This window comes from Melanerpes formicivorus, unplaced genomic scaffold (genome assembly GCF_026170545.1).
Source record: "Melanerpes formicivorus ecotype bairdi unplaced genomic scaffold, bMelFor1.0.p_v2 SCAF_1, whole genome shotgun sequence".
In the NCBI taxonomy this organism is placed as follows: Eukaryota; Metazoa; Chordata; class Aves; order Piciformes; family Picidae; genus Melanerpes; species Melanerpes formicivorus.
This window is the reverse complement of record NW_027142353.1, coordinates 49,835,152-49,854,742: the sequence shown is the minus strand read 5'-3', so window position 1 is coordinate 49,854,742 and position 19,591 is coordinate 49,835,152. Positions and strand designations below refer to the sequence as shown.

At 39.1% G+C, this 19,591-nt stretch overlaps 1 protein-coding gene across 4 annotated transcripts in view; it reads right to left on the bottom strand.

Annotated features, from left to right (window-relative positions):
• DCLK1 (doublecortin like kinase 1) overlaps positions 1 to 19,591 on the bottom strand; it is a 262,133-nt gene that overhangs the window by 114,829 nt on the left and 127,713 nt on the right. For all 4 annotated transcript variants that reach the window (XM_068142850.1, XM_068142858.1, XM_068142840.1 and 1 more), the window contains exon 4: positions 15,210 to 15,309. In XM_068142850.1, coding sequence (XP_067998951.1) covers positions 15,210 to 15,309 — 100 coding nt within the window. The remainder of the gene's footprint in view (positions 1 to 15,209; positions 15,310 to 19,591) is intronic.

The following is a 19,591-nucleotide window of genomic DNA, read 5'->3' as shown; positions in this document are numbered from 1 at the left end:
TCCTAAACACCTCCAGTGATGGTGACTCCACCACCAGTCCAACCTCCTGTGAGAGCAGGTTGACCTAGAAGAGGTTGCACAGGAGGGTGCTCAATCATCCTCAAAGTTCCTCCTCATGTTTAGATGTAACTTGCTATGCTGAATTTTGTGGCTGTTACCTCTTGTCACTTGAACAACTATTGATGGAGCTTTCATCTCCGAAACAGAGGTGCTTACAAGCTGTTAAACATACCCTGAAGCAGTGTCCACTCCAGACAATATATCTGGCTTCTCTTTTCCTGATAAAAACCATTGAATGTCCTTGTTCAGGTCTCCCATTTCAGTAAGATCTATTCATTGATAGCATAATTAATTCACTCAGAGTTCATTCTTAATGAATGGTGTGAAAAAGGCTGTGACAAGCAAAATAATCTGCAAAGCCACTCTGTGGTCTTTCATACCTTGCAATTTCATGTATCAGTTCTTGAAAGAATTAACCTGATACAGTCTCAGGTTAGAAGCATTTGTGCTCTTTAAAAAGACAAGACAATAAAGAATGTTTAAGAATATCCCACTTGAGCTCACAAAGACTCCCATTTTGCACTGTTCCAATATACTCCAGTTACTTGTAAACAACTCAAAGAAGTTCTGCTGTACCTCTCTACTACAAGCAGTTCCTACTACCTGCCTTGCTTTAATTTGCCTTACCTCGAGTTGCCTGGTCCAAAACTTGGGATAGAAGCCATGAGCCTACTCACTGCAAGCTAGAGAAGCCATGAGCCTTAGGATCCAAGTCTCACTTCCCCTTGCAACTAGAATTTTTGCCATGCCTCAGTTAACCCAGGAAAGTGCCCTTCATGTTGAACGCGTCGTACCACCTGCCGGAGCCAGACCAGCCATCAAAGACTGCATGGCTTTCCTGCCAGCAACCGGCCATGCTTGGCACATGAGACCAAAAAGCCTCAATGGCTAATACAGCCACAGCACCCCCCTACTTGAAGTAGAAATCTCCATGAGTAATCCATTTATTGCCTCCTTGGCTGAACAGTTCTTGTCAACAGTTCTTGTCATCCAGGCTGGATGAGGCTCTGGCCAGCCTGATCTAGTGTGAGGTGTCCCTGCCCATGGCAGGGGGGTTGGAACTAGAAGATCCTTGTGGTCTCTTCCAACCCTGACTGATTCTATGATTTTAAGTCTCTTCCCCTTGGTTGAGTGCCATTTTGCCCTAGGGGATTCTCTCTTTCCCTGTTATTCCTCCCAGTTTACTTAAAAAGACTTTGCTCCTTCCAAAGGTACTTGATTCTTCAGACCAGTTACCAAATACAAGTGCAACACAGCAAGAATTTGTGTATCTTTTAGTAAGGCAATATACTAGCAGAGCCCAAAGGTTCTGAAATTTAAATGCAAGCTGCATCTTTCAACTACATTTTTCAACCTGACCTGGACTCTAGGAACTGTAGGCATAAATGGGGAGATGAAGAATAAGGTATCTATTTAAATACTGTGAGATAGGAAAGGAATAAGAGTGCACTATTTGTTTTAGGTTTGGATTCTTTTTTTAGATTCCTTTTTCAATGCTTGGGCACAAGTTTCTTCAAATTACCTGTAACAGATTTTTTAATTCTCTGTACAATGATATGATGCTTCATAAGGAAATCTGAGTTTGTGATGTTAATGTCCCAGGGACTTGTAAGAACAGTTAAGTAACTTCTGCAGGGATGTCCTTGTTGGACAAGATGCAATTATTTAATGTGAAACATGGTGACTCTTAAATAATTTATAAATGACAGTTCTTCACTGACTTTGTTTTAAATTTTGGTAATAGAAATTATTTAAAATTGGATACAAGCTTACAAAGGGCTGTGAACAACACAGTCTGATACACAGCAAAACAAGAAATACAGTTAGACCTTGAAATTCTAGGCACAATTTAAGAACTTCAAGAAAAACATTTGTTTACCATACCACAAGGGTTTGTTTAATTGGTTTTAGAAGTAAAAGTAACCCTAAATTCTGTTTGTCACTTAGTCAGGCATTGTACTAACTGAAGATTACTGCTTACTTAATGTATGTGAAATGGTTATGTTGAATTACATTGAGAATATGAACAAAGTTATGTATAAATACAAAATTGAAAGTACTGGGGTGGTTAAGTAGATATGCCTATTGTGTTCTAGTTTATGGATGTGGCTGGAGAAAGGATGAGGCCTTCTGGGGCTGGCTTATCATTTTCAAAGTTTAATTAAGGTTCCTTCACCCTGTTAAAGCAGGTTCACAAGTGGAATTCACCTGGGTGACAAAGTCATATACGGCATGGTCATGCCAGGCAATGGGGATAGCATGCACACCCAAAAGCACCCACAGCAGTACCTCCTTTCATTACCTGGCAGTTAGAAGACAGATGACAATTAAGGTTTAATGTTTATGAATTTTTGCTTATAAACAATGGTGAATACCGATACCACAAACTACCCTGCGAAAGAAGAAGCAGAGTGGAAGTCCTTTTTCTTCCTGATGTATGTTCTAACTTACTAGACTGTAGACACATGTTCCTTCTTGCTTCCTACCTCTTTGGTTTCATGACTCTCATATTCCTGCATGCAAGACATCAAGACACTTGTTCTGGAGGAGGAAAATGTGGACCACTGCCAGTAAGAGCCAGACTATTTTAGTCTACCAGGAAGTAATTTGTTTTAGTACCCAGTATAGCACAATAAATCTGTAGGGTTTTAGGCTAATTATAGTCTTGCCCATGACAAGAATAACAGGTATCTTGGAACTCTGTGCTACCTAGCTATGTAGCCACAATGCTTACTATGAAACTACTGGCATGTTTATTTTACAGGTTTTCCTCTCACCTCAGCCTCCTCTTTTCCGTACTAAACAGCCCCAGCTCCTTCAGTCACTCTTCACAAGATTTATTCTCCAAGCCCTTTGTTGCCCTCCTCTGCACTTGCTCCAGCACCTCCACATCTCTCTTGTATTGAGGTGCCCAAAACTGGACACAATACTCGAGATGTGGCCTCACCAGAGCTGAGAACAAGGGGACAATCCCTTCCCTACATAGCATTTCTAATAAAAGCCAGGATGCCACTGGCTTTCTTGGCCACCTGAGCACACTGCTTGCTCATATTCAGTTGCTTGTTGATTAGAACCCCAAGGTTCGTTTCTACCAGACAGCTTTCCAGCCACACTTCCCCAAGACTGCAGCATTGCTTGGGGTAGTTGTGACCCAAGTGCAGGACCTGGCATTTGGCCTTGTTGAAGCACTTCCCATTAACGTTGGTCCATTGATCCAATCTATCCAAATCCCTCTGTAGAGCCTCGCTACCCTCATGCAGATCAATACTCCCTCCTAACTTGGTGTCATCTGCAAACTTACTGATGACACACTCTATGTATTCATCAAGAACATCAATAAAGATGTTAAACAGAACTACCTTCGGCTGCAGTGGATTTCATGCAGCATTGCTTTAACTATCAACAGAAAATCAAGAAATTAACTTCCTAAATTAAAAAATACCAAAGATTCCAGGATTGGCTCTAATTTAAAAATCCCTAGGCAGCTTTTTACTCTAATATTAATGGGTTCTCCTTGAATGCTATCTGGTTCAGGCAATTAAATTTTGTTACAATTATTTAGATAAAGTAAACAGCCTGAGTCATCCTGGCAATAGGCTAACAGTGTCGTATCTGGAAAACATGGCTTTACTAAGAACATCTGCTAACACCACAACACTTACTGAGGTGTGTCAAGTCCCAAGGACTTTTATATTTCCCTTCTGAGAAAGTTTAATTAATTGCAGATTGAAAATGCAAGTTAGTCTGGAAATAGCCTGTGTATCGCAGTTTCAATATTTATAGATGTCGTAGGGGTGGACACAATAGATAAGGTTGTTCAAAAGGCTGATGTCCTATCTGAAAATTCAAGGACCCTATTTTTACTGAGTACAGGAAATCAGATCAGTAAAGAAATGGCAGATGACCTTTAATAATATAATTTTCTTTGTTACTATCTAATAGCATATATGAAGTTGTTTTTTCCTCAACCGTGATACATCTTACTTGTACAACACAACGTATTTTGCTACTGACTTAATTTCTGCACTCTTCCCTAGGATGGCAATTTTCATTTCTCCAAAGATTTCTAAATAGGCAGAGTGCTTTTATCCCATTATGTATTTCTTTTTGTTTCTGAATACAGATGCTAAAATATTGGAATAGTAGATCTGCTATTACTACTACTACATTACTACTTTCTTTGGTGGCTTTTTGTTTTGTTGGGTTTTTTGTTTGTTTGATTGGGTTTATTTTGGTTTTGATGCTGTTGTTTTTGTTATTGGGCTTTTAAAACTTTGGCTAAAGTCCTTCTTTGGCTAAAACCTTCATCTAATTTCTTTTGCAAGGTCAAAATCAGCATAATTTTGGAAAATGTGACTATGTGAGCATTGTCATGTCTAGGCTTTGGTGAAGAGTTGTTTACTGACCAATTGTTTTTAAGTTTTGCGTTTACCACCACTTGACTCTGCATTCTTACTAATATATTTAGGACAGATGCAAACCTAAGACAGTTTTTCAGTTGCTTTCTGTTTGAAATTGCAAATATTTTCCAATGTTCAGGTCCCCAAAGTTAAACAACTTAACTGCAGAACTGGTGTGGTTTTCTGCAATCTTCTGTTCAACACACACACACAAAAATCAACAAATTATTAAAGTATCTAATATTCTTTAAAAGACACTGCTTTTATAATATCATTATTGTTAACAGCCTTAAATTGGAATAAATATTTCTAGTTAGCATTAGCATCACTTTGTCTCTAATCTGCATCTGATAAGTTTAAAACTTCTCATAATATGTTAATATTTCTCCTGCTGGAACTACACAGCTGTTTGTCTGCAGCAGTAAGGGCTGTGATCCCAGTAGACGCTGTGATCCCAGTAGACTCCCAGCAGAATCTCTTGAGAATGGTCCTCCCCGAAGTGATTTTTAAAAAATCAATACTGTTTTATTTATGTAGGTTTGTTCTTACTATGAGATGCTTACGGATGAATTTAAGAACTGTATTTCACAGGGCACTGGAACAAGCTCCTCAGGGAGGTTGTGGAGTCTCCTTCTCTGGAGACTTGCAAGCCCCATCTAGATGCATTCCTGTGTGACCTGTGACAGATTCTATGGTCCTGTTCTGGCAGGGGGTTTGGGCTTGGTAATCTCCTAACACCCTGTGATCCCATGATCCTGTGATTTTTAAAGACAATTTCAGGGTATTTATTTGATCTGAAAGTTAGGCCCCCTGGTGTGTATTTCCCCATGGTTCCCCAATGTCGTAGTTTGGGCTGGGTGTCCTCTGCTACAGGGGTGTTTCCTGTGTCCAGAAGTCCAGCCCAGTGGGTGGACACAGGAAATTAGGTTATTTCCTACCATGATCCCTTGCACCACTATAAGTCTCATGGGGGGGTCTGGCACTTCCTCTTTCCTTCCTCCCCGACACCCGGTAACTGGGGGAGAGATCTCCCGGCCATCCATGGGCCTGGTTAGGCCCAAGGCCACGGGGGATGGGCAGTCTCAGATCTGGCCAGCTGAGACTAGCCTAGCAGTGGGGGGGGGAAGGAGGAGCCCTGGGGGTTTGGGTGCACCCTCAGGTGGGAATGGGATTTCTCTGGGTCTGTTTTGGGTCTCTCTCTTGTCACTGTGTTTCTAGTTCTCTGCACGCACTCACTGTTCTATTTAAACTTTTCATCACTTTTGCAATCCCTTTGTCTGAGTTGTTACTTCTGTGCGTGGTGGGGAGGGGGTTTGCCCCAACCCATTACACCCAATTAATTTACTTTTTTTTTAAACAGGAAACAATATATCGTATCTTCCAGCCCCACAATACAGCAACTGCTATGCAAAAAGCAGCCTATTCCATTTCCTTAAGACACCTGTTTAGTAGAAATGCTTGCAAAACTTAAAGAACATATGAAGTTAAAAACAGAATAATTTTTATAAAGCTTCATCAAATTTGCTCTCCTGTGGAATATTTTTTTCTTCCTAAATATGGTGTCTGCATCAGAAACTGCCTTGCTCTGTAAGTTGTCTCCCCATTTTTGCTAGACAATCCTAACATTCCTAAGTAATTGGGAAAAATTTCTCTTTCCTATTCCATAATAACAAGAAAAACAAAGTGATTTTAATTTGTCTTTTAACCACCCTCCACTCTATTAATTCACAATCTTCCAAAAACTTTTATTTGGGTCCTTCAGTTACAAGGATAGCTTTTTTTCCTTCAATAAATTTTACATCCCTAAATGATTTTCTCCCAAAAGAAAAAAAAAAAAATAAAATAAGTGTTGCAATTCCTATAGAAGAAAATGTTTAAAAAGGTCTGACTGAAGAATAAGAGAACTCAAATCGTCGCTCCATGACCTACCACCTACGGGTGTTCAATTCCATGGCAACTTCCTAATGATTACTCAGCCTTAGATTACTTTATGCATAATATTAGCATCCAGTCCTCCTGCAGGAAGCTATGCAATGAAAAAAGTTTAGTTGGAGATGACTGCTCACAGAAGAAACCTGAACTGTCAGGTAACACTTGAATTTTTCAATGGTAAATTTCTGTCAGTGGCATTTTGAAAATAACAGCCCTGAACCACTACTGCAGGAAGTATTGTGAGCTATCAGTTCCATCGTGCAGTCCAACACAGTCATTGTACAGAGATCGTCTACTGGCTGTCTTTGCAGGACAGTATACCCCTTTATAATTGATGTGTTTTTGTCTGTATGCACAGCATCTCACTAAATATGTATGAATATATAAATATGAATACCTATCACTGATGTACTCAGTTTCTGATTTTACCACTTTGAAATATTTCCAGGTTGGTTTTCATTCTCTCTCAGCTGCTGTACCACACTTTGTGTTTGATAAGAGTATTTTTTTAAAGGCTTTTAATGAATATTAAAAGATGAATACATTTTCCTCATATGCCTTCAGAAAGTTTCTGCTTTCTAAAAGCTAATGAACTCTGGACTTTGAACAATCATTTTAATTTCAAAAGACTTTGCCAGTATAACAGAATCTATAGATGGCTCTGGCAGTAAAAATGTGTGCGCACACTTCCTTGCAGCATGACAAAACTCCAGGTATGGAGCCTGTGTCTAGTGTTAGAAGCAGAGAATTATGGTCAATTTAACAAGTCAGCCCAATTTTATTGATGATGAGTAGAGTCTAATCTCAATACAAAATCTCTCTAATACTACCGTATCGTACTACCCAACAAACAGGCAGTCTCCAGGGCGCATCCTAACACAGTTTAGCAGACAGCACATTCCGTTCAGGTTCTCAAACAGAATAATGAAGCATTGACACTTCAAGAACAAAGCTATCCCACACAAATTCATAATAACTGGAGAAAAAGGAACTATGTTGCTCAATCAAAAGGATCTCCTGCAATAGGACTATGGGGTACATCTTTTCAGAAACAGATCAGATTCTAACAGCTCCCAGCACTGAAAAGGATTTGCAAACAGTGAAAAATACAAATCTACTGGACAAATCTGTACACTCCTTTTTATCAAGATAATTAAAAAAAATACTGAGGAAAAGTACAAAGTACAGGAGAAAGGTGATTTCTAAACATCTTTGTTAGATTCCTTTACACTTCTCAACAAACTACATAGAAGACTCAGTGGAGGGGCTCATAACACACAGCTGCTTCCATCATCACTGGAACTGGAAAACTAAAAGACAGAGTCTCTCCTAAAAAGCACTCAAAGGAAGACAATATTTTGGAACCTGCCATCTTGTGAGGATACAGGCTGAATACAAGCTCAGAACTTAACCTGTGGTCTAGAACAGAGTATTATACAAACAGTGAACTAGACTCAAAGTTTGCAACATAAAGCTACTTCCACGAAAGAGAAGATACGAGACAGTCAAATTAAGAACTCAAATGTCGAGATCTACCCTGTTAGGTCTACCAAATTTCCAAATTACTTCTCCAGAAATGAAAGCTTGGCCATAAAAATTGGAATTGCACTCCTCTGTGTTTGGATACAAAACTGAGGTGTTCACAGTTCGGGAAATCAGCTTAAATTGTGTCGTAAGAAAAACCTTTTCTCCTGAACCAATCTAATTAATCTAAATATTCCTCTGGTAATATTTAGTTCAAGAAATTACAACACAAAAATAAAATGAAAGAGTAAATATATCAAGCTATACAAACCAAACAAACACATTCTGTCTACTCTGTTATTAACTGCATAATAGCACTACCTGTTATGAGCAAAACCTCCTGTACATTAAGATAATAATACTGATGATGTTTAATACCTATTTTTCTTTTATGTAAAACAAGCTCACACTTTTTATTATAAAGTTCCAATAAAAATGCAAAATAATTGATATGCACATCTTATGGAAAAAAGCTTGATTTTTTTTGTTTTTTTGAACCAAAGTTTCTAGTATTTTCATATCCAAAAATCAGCTTTACCATGAAAAAATATTGAAGGAATATGCCCACTCAAAATTCCTTATGCAAATGAAATGGGAATTTGCACCAGCTCTAATTTATTGGATGGCATTTCATTCATGATATTTTTTAACAGACATCAGAGAAAGCAAAAACTGCAGAAAAACTGATGAATATTTGGTTTAATAGGCAAAGTGAATTAGCATCAACTACAGCCTTATAATTTGGCTAGTTTCAATGACAGTTTTAAGTGATCATGATTATTCCTGGTTATGCATACAGGAAACTTCATAGCAACATTGATGAAAAGTGATAACTATGCAAGTACACGTGTATGCATGGTGAGGAGTTGGGGGAAGGAGAAAGGGGAAAGTGAGAGGCAGTTCAGTGTAAATCTGGGCTGGAAAGAACAGGTATAACCTTCTCAAAAGCTCTAATATCCTTATTCAAGTCTATAAATCTGCCAGCCAGGGAGAGCAAAGAGTCACCACTTGAGTGACCAAACTTTCACTGCTAAAGATGCTTAGGCAGAGAGGTGAGAAGCAACATTTGAAATAAGTAGACCTGTGAGACAGAGTAGAGAATATCCAAAGCAAGTAGCTTGCAGACAACAGATAAAGAAATAGGCTTACATAATGAAGAACACATCTATAAAAAACCTAACTATTAAAAGAGAAATCTTCTGCAAGCAAAAATTAGAGTTCTGTGAAAGCATTTTTCCTGTGAACAGCTCACTTAACTCAAGCATTATTACAGGTTTTAATGAATGCCACATGATATTAACAGCCACCTGATGACCATGCTAACAGCCTGCTCTTGGTATTTAATTGCAGATCAGCATTTCATTTTAAGAGTTCAACAAAACAGAAACAAGCTACCACTTGCATGCTACCATACAGCTGAGTATGTCCATGCAGCCAGAGTCAAGCCCGTTGGATAAGAAAAGAGATCCCACTAATGTCCTTACTGTGAGGAAGGGAATGAGGACAAGCAGCAGCATGCCAAATGGGAGAGAGCTAAGCATACTGTGCAAGTGTCTAAGGCATGATGTGTGGCTGGAGATGAAGCTGGAAGTCTCAGAGTAGAAAAATTAAAGGGGCACAGGATGCAAATCCACAGTGAAAACCGCTTCTTTCCTTCTGCTCTTTCTAAACTATTATTCTAAACAGTACGTGCAGCCAGAGGACTGGTCCCTCATGCCTTTGTTTGTTTCTGCCTTGTACACAGAGTATCTGTCTCCAAGGCCCAGGAGTTGCTGACATTTGAAAATATCACACTGCATTGGAACTCTATTCCTCTGTTGAAAGCAAAGTTATATCTCAAAGTCCCCAGAACCCACCATTACTTTCCAATTGCCAAAGCACGAGTTCTTGATGAGGGCAGAGTAAGTCAGCCAGCATGCTCTCCACTTCTAAAGTCCAGCCATCACTCTCTGTCCTATAAATCAGGGTAGACAAGGACTATAACCAATTTCCCATTCCTCCCTCTTTTAGGAAGGACAGAGTAATGGAAGTTACAGAAACCTGACAATTATTAACAGGGATAAACATGATACTCCTGACCTTAACTGAAGTTCCTGAATCAGATGTGTGTGCACGCCTCCACATGCACAAGCATGTGTGTGGACACCACAGTACTCAGATTTTCCTGGCGACAAGTCATCTGCTGCTGGCAAGATGGAGTAGTAATATTGCTGGCACAGAGATGCTGAGCTGAGGGCTACAACAGGCCAATAAAGTCAAAGCGAAATTAGGTTTCGAAGATTCCAGTCTTAATTTTCCCCTAGAAGAGAGTCATTCTCCTCATTGTTTCCATAACCGTAATACGTGCTCTTGACAAGCGACACGCAGTTGTTTTCACGTGCAGACATTCTAGTTGGTTACGCTCGGCTTGGAGGCAGACACTGGCTTTGGTCAGCCAAGACTGCAGCCTTTTTGCATGATGCATCTCAGTACGTGATGAAATCTGCTATACTTAAGGTTGAGTACTCAGCCAACATGAACTAAACATAAAAAATAATTTAATTTAAAAACATTTAAGTTTGATAGCGCCAGCCTAAAAAAAAAAATATGTATCTCATATTTTAAAGTGCTAAGAAAGAAGTATCTGTATAAGCCAAGGAGATGTTCTCATTTAGGGTGAATCCCATGAGTTATTTACGTTGCCAAATTCTATTTAGGTGCCTAAATTATAGCTGATTGCAAATATTTTTTTGTGAGCATGGCCCTTAAACCCTAATCTCTGCCAACATGCAGCTGCAGAGCTATAGAAAAACATCCTCTGAATTCTTCTCTTCTATGAAAATGGAACCACCACCAGTTAAAGAAAAACCTGGGATTTCTGGGAAAGTTTCCAGAACTGCAAGTAACAATGCCTGAGGCAGACACTGCCATACTGTACAATGAGGATTTTTCTTCTTACATGCTAGCTGATAGGCGTTTCATTAATATAATACTTTTGTGCTTACATTTCCCCCAAATTTTTCAATACAAAGAGCATTGCCACTGACACTTGACAAACAAGAAGTATTTACTTATTTAATTTTATGGTCACTCCCATGTTCCATCTGCAGTTCTCATGATGGAAGTGTGTGTAGCTGTTGTATCTATCAATCAGGTCAGATATGGAGATGATTGATAGAAATTATTATGGGAGTGGAGCATATTTGTTCTGTATTCCATGCAATGAACAGTGTGTGTAATATAAAAAACATCTGTACAGCAAAGAAGAAAGAAGAAAATGCAGTGTATAGTGAAAACAGTTTGTTTCTCTCTTCAGTGGATCCCTAATAGAATAGAATAAACCAGGTTGGAAGAGACCTTCAAGATCATTGCATCCAACCTATCATCCAACACCACGTAATCAACTAAACCATGCAAACAAGCAGCCTATCAAGTCTCCTCCTGAACACCTCCAATGATGGTGACTCCACCACCTCCCCAGGCAGACCATTCCAATGGGCAATCACTCTCTCTGTATAGAACTTCTTCCTAACCTCCATCCTAAACCTCTCCTGGTGCAGCTTGAGTTGGTGTCCTCTTGTTCTGGTGCTGGTTGCTTGGGAGAAGAGACCAACCTCCACCTGTCTACAACCTCCCTTCAGGTAGTTGTAGAGAGTGATAAGGTCACCCCTGAGTCTCCTCTTCTCCAGGCTAAGCAATCCCAGCTCCCTCAGTCTCTCCTCATAGGGCTTGTGCTCCAAATCCCTCACCAACTTTGTTGCCCTTCTCTGGACATGTTCCACCAAGTCAATATCTTTCTTAAACTGAGGGGCCCAGAACTGGACACCAACTTGTCTTAACTGATTATCAAGGGGATATGCAATGCCTCTTCCTGAAAGAAGACAGAAATCAGAAAAGGGAGATGATACAAAGAAAGAACACACTCCCTCCTTCCAGGACTGGTTTGAGTTCAAAGTGAAAACCAAACAATTAGTTCAACCCAAAGAACAGAAAATGTATAAGGTTTATGGGCACCCACAGACTTTTTCAAAGAAAAAGGAATAATCTGTTTCTCATGTTCACAGAAGGTAAGTAGCACTGGGCTTAATCTAGATCAACGGAATCTGGGCTAAGATAGCTGAAAAACAGTGGGGCAAGATCACTAGTGGCACAGAAACTCTCAGGAGGCTACAGGTTTCTCCTCATCAGAGGAGGTAAAGAAGTCATGTTAGACAAGCGTGTCAGAAATGCAATGGGGAATGTTAATCCCACACACAGACAGTGAGATTGATTCACTGACTTCTAGATTTGTTTTTCTAAATTTCTGATTCTGTGGCTTTTAGTAGATGTCATCCTGTAGCAGAAGCAAGCCATGAGAGTGGGATAGATAAAGATGGCAAAAATAATGCAAACTGATGAGTCTTTAGAGTGGAATTAATCTCATCCTAAAAGTTTTTACACCAACTTTAAAGCAATACTATGTAGATAAGAACAGCTAAATCAGACATAGAGACAGATCCCTTTACAAAAGTGAATCAGTTATTTCTGGAGCATAATTCACAGGAACTCTTCTGAACATCCACCTTCAACTGAGTCAACCACACATCTACCATCTACCCTGTCAATAGGTCTAATTTTTATTTACTGGGAAAGAAACTTACTGGGAGTGGCTCAGTTGCAGGTACCTACTTTCTTGATAGCTACTATTATCGAGAAATGAATGCTTGTGTATTAATTGGTTTTCCAGTCCTAGAAACTTCTGTCTTTTACTCATCTCTAGTATCAGGAGCTCTGAACCCAGATCACAGAAAAAGAACATTCTTTCTCCCTGATAAGTAATTCCCAAAAGCCCAGAGCCCTGATTGTGTATTTATTCTCTCTACTCTTCTTTCCCACCTTCAAATTTTGCTTTTCTTTACTCCTTAAACTGCAACACATTAACTGCTATTCTCATCATCTGGCTGAAAATGGGAAACACTGGAGTGATGTAGTAACGCAGAGACTAGCAGAGAGCTGCTTTCAAGCTGCTTTTCAAGAAAACAGAGACAGGCTTTCCAAGCCTTGCACAGTTGGACATCACTTACTAATAATTTTTATGTTCTTTAATTAACTATGAGAAACACAGGCACACGGTGTGATCACACAAACTTCATTTGCCAAGCAAAATGAGGTCAGTTATTTTTTAGTTTTCTCTCCAAATCTTGCTCCTACCTCAGAGAAGGCTGACTAGATCCATATCAGTTGGTACATCAATTATTAACAGCAAGCAACCTAAACAAGTTTTGTGACACCAAACGTGCTCAAAAATAGAGAGCAAAGTATGTTTTGCAAAGGAATTAGATATAGTCTGGACTCTGATTCTCTGCTATTTCTTCACTCCTGTAGTCAAAACAGTCAACATTCACTGAATATTTGACTAGCAGAAAAATAAAACACCACAACAAATTGCTAAAGTTTTGTTTTCAGCCTAAATGTTAAGGAGGTTATAGTTTGCTTGATTTTGTTTTGTTTGGGGTTTTTGTTTGTTTGTTTGGGTTTTTTTTAAGCTTAGCATTAGATGGTTTTAAGCACCAATGTTTCAGAGAATGATAGTGCCTACTCAAAGAGATGATGATGTCACACAAAGACTAGGCAGTCAGGTTATGTCTGTACTTTGACACGAGACCTTCAAAAAACAGCTATGCACTTCAAAGAGGATTTAGATGAATCTGTTGTCAGCACTTCTCCCTGAGTCAGCATTGGAAAAAGTGATGCATGATTCTGTGAGGAGACACCAAGCAGCTACCAGTGTCATCTTTCAGATAACAGACACAAATGGATAGAGATTGTGCAGTCAACTACCTATCTCTCCTCTCACTAAAAGCAAGGAAAACCATATGGCTGCATGTCCACCTGGGAAACTCCCCTGATGCCTAAATATGCTCCCCTTACCTTTCTAATTCCTGTCCTAAAGATAGAATAGAATCCAATCTTTCCTAAACTGAGGGGCTCAGAACTGGACACAGTACTCAAGGTGTGGCCTAAGCAGTGCTGAGTACAGGGGCAGAATGACCTCCCTGCTCCTCCTGGCCACACTAATCCTGATACAGGTCATGACTAATACTACTTCTTCACGATTAGTACATTTTACCTTAGAGGCAATTACAGCAATTTTATTATTCCAAAGAGCAAATACTGTGCACTATTTTTCTTTCAATATTATAAGGTCCTCTAGAAGAAAAGGAATGTGTGCTTGTGGCTGTCATTGTCTTATAAAAAATGTCACTCCTTGCTCAGTAGCAACGATACCCTCCTCTTTCAGACTCATCCTTCAGCTCACAATGTAAGCTGCTTCTGCTCCTCCACAAGGTCATAAAGCATTTGTATGGATCCAGGTAAACCAAGAAGCCTTCCAGCTTCACAGGTTAGTCAGGGAAATACAGTCACAGAATCTTTAATTTAAATGCATATTTGCAAAGAAACAGGGTGATGAAATGTGAAGTTAAACAAGGACACACATGATGACTATGAAGCAGTTACTGTAAAAAACTTGGATTTTCCAGTCAGCTGTCCTTTGAGAGATTTAATATTTCAAAAAACATATGAGAGTTGATACCAATGGATTAAAAACACACCCTGGACTGAAAGGTAGTGCAGGAGCAATAAAACCTTTGCTGGGTCCTGCTCTACACAAAAATAAATGCTACTTAAGTGGCAGCTCTTTTTCTTTTAAAATGCCTAAGTCCTATAGATTTTTTTCTTACTACTGTAGTTCCTAAGTCAGGAATATTCTCTGTAACAATAAAGGTATTTGAAAACCAAACACGTATTTTCCTAGAGGATTAGGTACATTGATTACATTATTGTATTAGTCTCTGGGAAAACAGAGAACTCCCTGTCATTCTCAGATGACTTTGTCTGCATTTGTTGATTATATTTATCTTTTGTACATAATTGTATCTGTCCTCCTTTATCATATTACGGGTGCAGCATTATGTGTAAGAACTGTGAAGTTGAAAGACTGTGATAAAGAAACAAACTAAAGTCAAAAAGAAAATAAAGACAAAATGCTAAAAGAATGCAAAAAAAAAGGAGTTCTACCAAATACATGACTACTTTGTACAGTATATAAAAATTGGACTGAAGTCTTACGTTGCGCAGCCAGAAACATTCCCCTTGCCAGCATTACTCTGGCTTTCAGTTACCTCTTATTTTCAGTGCTCAGAATTTAAAGAACAAAAATATTTATGCTCTTTTTGAAATCAACTTAGGCAATATAGTTTTGGCTTAGTTAGCATGATATGGAAACCTGCCCTCTGCTTTGGTTGCAAACATTTTTAAAATACATCTTCTTACCACTTTCATCCAGTAAGAAATCATCCTGGTAACGGAACTTTTCTGGTCCACATGCAATAAAAATGTCATCATCACCGAAGAAATCCTGAAGGCACATCACCTGCGAGCAAAAGGGAAAAGAAAGGCACTGTATGAAATATTTCATCACCAAAATTGTAAGAACCATAAATCCCTCGTTTCCATCTGCATGAAAACTCCTCACTTTTAATGGAATCAACAAGGCTTCATCTCCAGATATTTTTCAAAGCAGTGCTCTGACCATCTGTTACAAGTGAGAAACACTTTTATGGAGGCTGCAGGAAGAGAAAGATAAGACAAAAATCCATAGTTGCTGCATTTATTACGTGATGTGTCAATGGGGTATGAGGTAAATGCCTTTTGTTTATGCACAAGGTCCCATTCAGTAGTTAGAGGATAATTAATTTGCTTTTGAGCCTACATCTCTATCCTTGGGCTGCAATGAAATGGGATTACAGCTTTGTAACCCGTGTGCAGAATGAAATGTAGTTATTTCAATAAAAACTCCCTGAATGGGAATGAAACGTGTATGGGTGAACTGAATATCTATCACATACTCTTCCTCTTCACCAGCAGAGTCAATGTGAAGTCTCTTTGAAGGCACCAAGCTGAACAATCAGGGGAGCTGGGGAATGATTCTTCCAGTACCAACTAAAAGGATAATCCCTTTCTACTCATAAATCTGAATAAACACAATGACATTGGTGTAGTGTTATATCCATACATGGGATTTCCAGAGAGATCTTATTGCAGCCTTTCAATAGGTAAAGGGAGCTTATAAAAAAGATGGGGACCATCTTTTTTTATCGAGGTAAATTGCACCAGGACAAGAGTTCATAGTTTTAAAGCAAATGAGGATAGATTCAGACTAGATTCAGCTGAGGGAGCTGGGGTTGCTTAGCCTGGAGAGGAGACTCAGGGGTGACCTTATCACTCTCTACAACTACCTGCAGGGAAGTTGTAGACAGGCGGAACTTGGTCTCTTCTCCCAGGCACCCAGTACCAGAACAAGAGGACACAGTCTCAGGCTGCACCAGGGGAGGTTCAGGTTGGATGTTAGGAAGAAGTTCTATACAGAGAGAATGATTGCCCATTGGAATGGGCTGCCCGGGGGGGTGGTGAAGTCACCATCATTGGAGGTGTTCAGGAGGAGACTTTATGGGGTGCTTGGTGCCATGGTTTAGTTGTTTAGGTGGGTTGGATTGGTTGATGGGTTGGACACGATGATCTTGAAGGTCTCCTCCAACCTGGTTTGTTCTATTCTATTCTAGATAAAAGGAGGGGAAAATTACAGTGAGGATGGTGAAACAGTGGAATAGGTCACCCAGAAAGGTAGTAGATTCCCCAACCCTGGAATCATTCAAGGTCAGATGAGACACCTACCTAAAGAGGTCCCAGCTCAGTGCAAGGGAGATGGACTACAGTACCTTTAAAGGTCCTTTCCAAGCCACACTATCCTATGATTTCCTTACAATAGTTTTATTTAGAGGGTACTACTTCATTTTAATGTTTCTATTCCTACAACTATTTTTACTATTTTTCTATTCCTATGACTATTTCTGTAGCTTTCCCAAAACCTGACTTTGGACTAACCCAATTTTTACAACTTGTAAAAAACAAATTAGATATCTGACCACTTAAAAAAACACCCTGCAGAGACAATTTGTAAACTCTGTTCCTGCTTCATATTCACAAGAAGATGTTAAAAGGCTATGCTCGCTTTTTTTTTTAATGTAACATTTGTAATAAATAGGGCCCTAATGTTTGAACAGGATAATTTCACAAACAGAATTTCAGGTCCACAAACAGGACAGTAACACATAAAGAATATCTAAAAATTGGCAAAATATTTTAGAACAATGCAGCTGAAGCAAGGAGGGAAGTCAGAATTTTAAGCCCACAAAAATACAAATAAAAGAATAAGCCAATGAGATTTTGCCAGAGTTTGGCATTAAAACAAGAACCCCCACAACCCACAGTGACTGGTGTCTAGGGGTTACAAAGTTTGGATCATGCTTCATACAAACATGCCTAAAGGCTCCAGTATCTGCAACAGTCATGAGCCTCCATGCTAGAAAAATCTATAGAATAGAATAGAATAGAATAGAATAGAATAGAATAGAATAGAATAGAATAAACCAGGTTGGAAGAGACCTTCAAGATCATTGTGTCCAAACCATCACCCATGTAATCAACTAACCCATGGCACCGAGTGCGCCATCTTGTTTCTTCCTAAACAACTCCAATGATGGTGACTCCACCACCTCCCTGGGCAGCACAGTCCAATGGGCAATCACTCTCTCTATGAATAATTTCTTCTAACATCCAGTCTAAACCCCCCCCAGCGCAGCTTTAGTCGGTGTCCTCTTGTTCTGGTGCTGGTTGCCCGGGAGAAGAGACCAGCCCCCCCCTGTCTACAACCTCCCTTCAGGTAGTTGTAGACAGAAAGAAGGTCTCCCCTGAGCCTCCTCTTCTCCAGGCTAAGCAAGCCCAGCTCCCTCAGCCTCTCCTCATAGGGCTTGTGCTCCAGACCCCTCACCAACTTTGTTGCCCTTCTCTGGACACATTCCAGCAACTCAACATCTTTCTTGAACCAAAAAAAAAACAACCAAAAGTACTGAAAATAATGGTACACATCATGACTTGCTTGCAAAGTAAAACTTGTCATTAAAACTATTTTAAATGTAGAGCAATAGCAAATTAAAAGCAAATAGAAAATTAGGAGAAGAACTAAAGGAAATATAGACCTTAAAAGACACAAAAGTATGCCCCGATTTATCCCCCTCTTAGTCAATGCACATAATTTTAAGTTCAGGTCCACCACAATCCTATTTCTATCATCATTGTAATCTTAACACCACAGAGCACATGAACACTAACATCAAAAATAAAAATATATGATGGAGCATTTTACCATGTTCCTACTCAGTTTATGTTCTATCAATGTATCAGACTCAGCAACCTTAATATAAACTCACTTCCCATCTATTTTTTTTTTTGTCCACAAGACACATCCTGCCTATCTTCCCACCCCATACTCCCACCCAGCTTCAAACATCTCTTCCCTTCAGTCAAGCTCCTCTGAAATTGCTACCTCTCCCATAGCATGTACAAAACTACTAATTTGCAGAATGACATTAAAAAATCTGTGATTTCCTGTTTGCCTCCTAAGTTTTACACACTTCTGGGGAATGATAACCTTTACATTTGTGTTTATACTAGATCTAATACTTTACTGAACATTAGAATTGAACAAATAATAAACAGCCCTGGCCATGAAGTTGAGCTACTTTGACAACAAGCATGAATGAAAATTAAGTTCATGTCTGAATGAAAAAATTGTATGGATTTAATAAAACTCAAAAATTCTTGGCTCTGCCTAGTTAAGGGGGTTTCATTCAAGCCTAAACAAGACATTAAAATGGAAGTTGCCACATCTAACCAGGCTCAACTACACCAATACTTAAAGCATCTACAGTTCAATCAGTGCAATTTATATGCAAATAAGAAAGCAAATATGATTAGCACAATAGAAACATAATTAGTATTTACATGTCCTTGGGTTTTATTAAACTTCAAAATTATGATTTGAAGTGTTCATATGCTTGTGCCTTTCCTCCATGCTCTTAGTTTTCTACTCTGTCTGTAAAACTACACATGCTTCTAAGTTTTTCTGGCCTCCTGAGATTTTATTAATTTGGGAATTATAATTCTTGGTCTTGCTCCTAGAAAGCTCATAGCAAGACAAACCCATCCACCTTTGGACTAATTTATCTTCAGGCTTCCAGTACTTTTCCCTATTATTTATAAAAATCTTTGAGATGCCCTTCATTGTCTGCAATTTCCATGCTTTATATCTCAGCATTCCTGGCTTGCTCTTCTCTCCAGCTCACTATCCTGAGAGGTTACACCAAAGAGCCCTTCCAGAAGGCATCTAACAAATACACAGAACTCCTTTCCAGGCTTATTTTTACAGAGAGAAATCTGCAAGCACTTTCTATTCACACTCAGTTATCAGCTAACCAACAGAACCTGTTTTTTATTAGCCATTTTCACTTCTGGAGAACACAGCTTCTCTAAAGTTATGGTTTAGAAGATCAAGGATTTGTATCACTCAGACTGGACTGTGTCAGTTCTTCAGAGACCAGTGTGCTCTGCTGCATGTGATCAGCTTTAAAATTAGATAGTTTTTAAGACAGTGAATTACAGAAGCCTCATGGAACAATTTTGTTGTTTTCAAGGCACAAAACCCTTCTTCTTTTTCATAGATTTTTACCTTCCATATTCCATCAGAGCATTTCTCACAGTGGGGAAAATGAAGTCTACTCAGATGCAGCCAAACAGACACCTTAAGTATGTTTTCT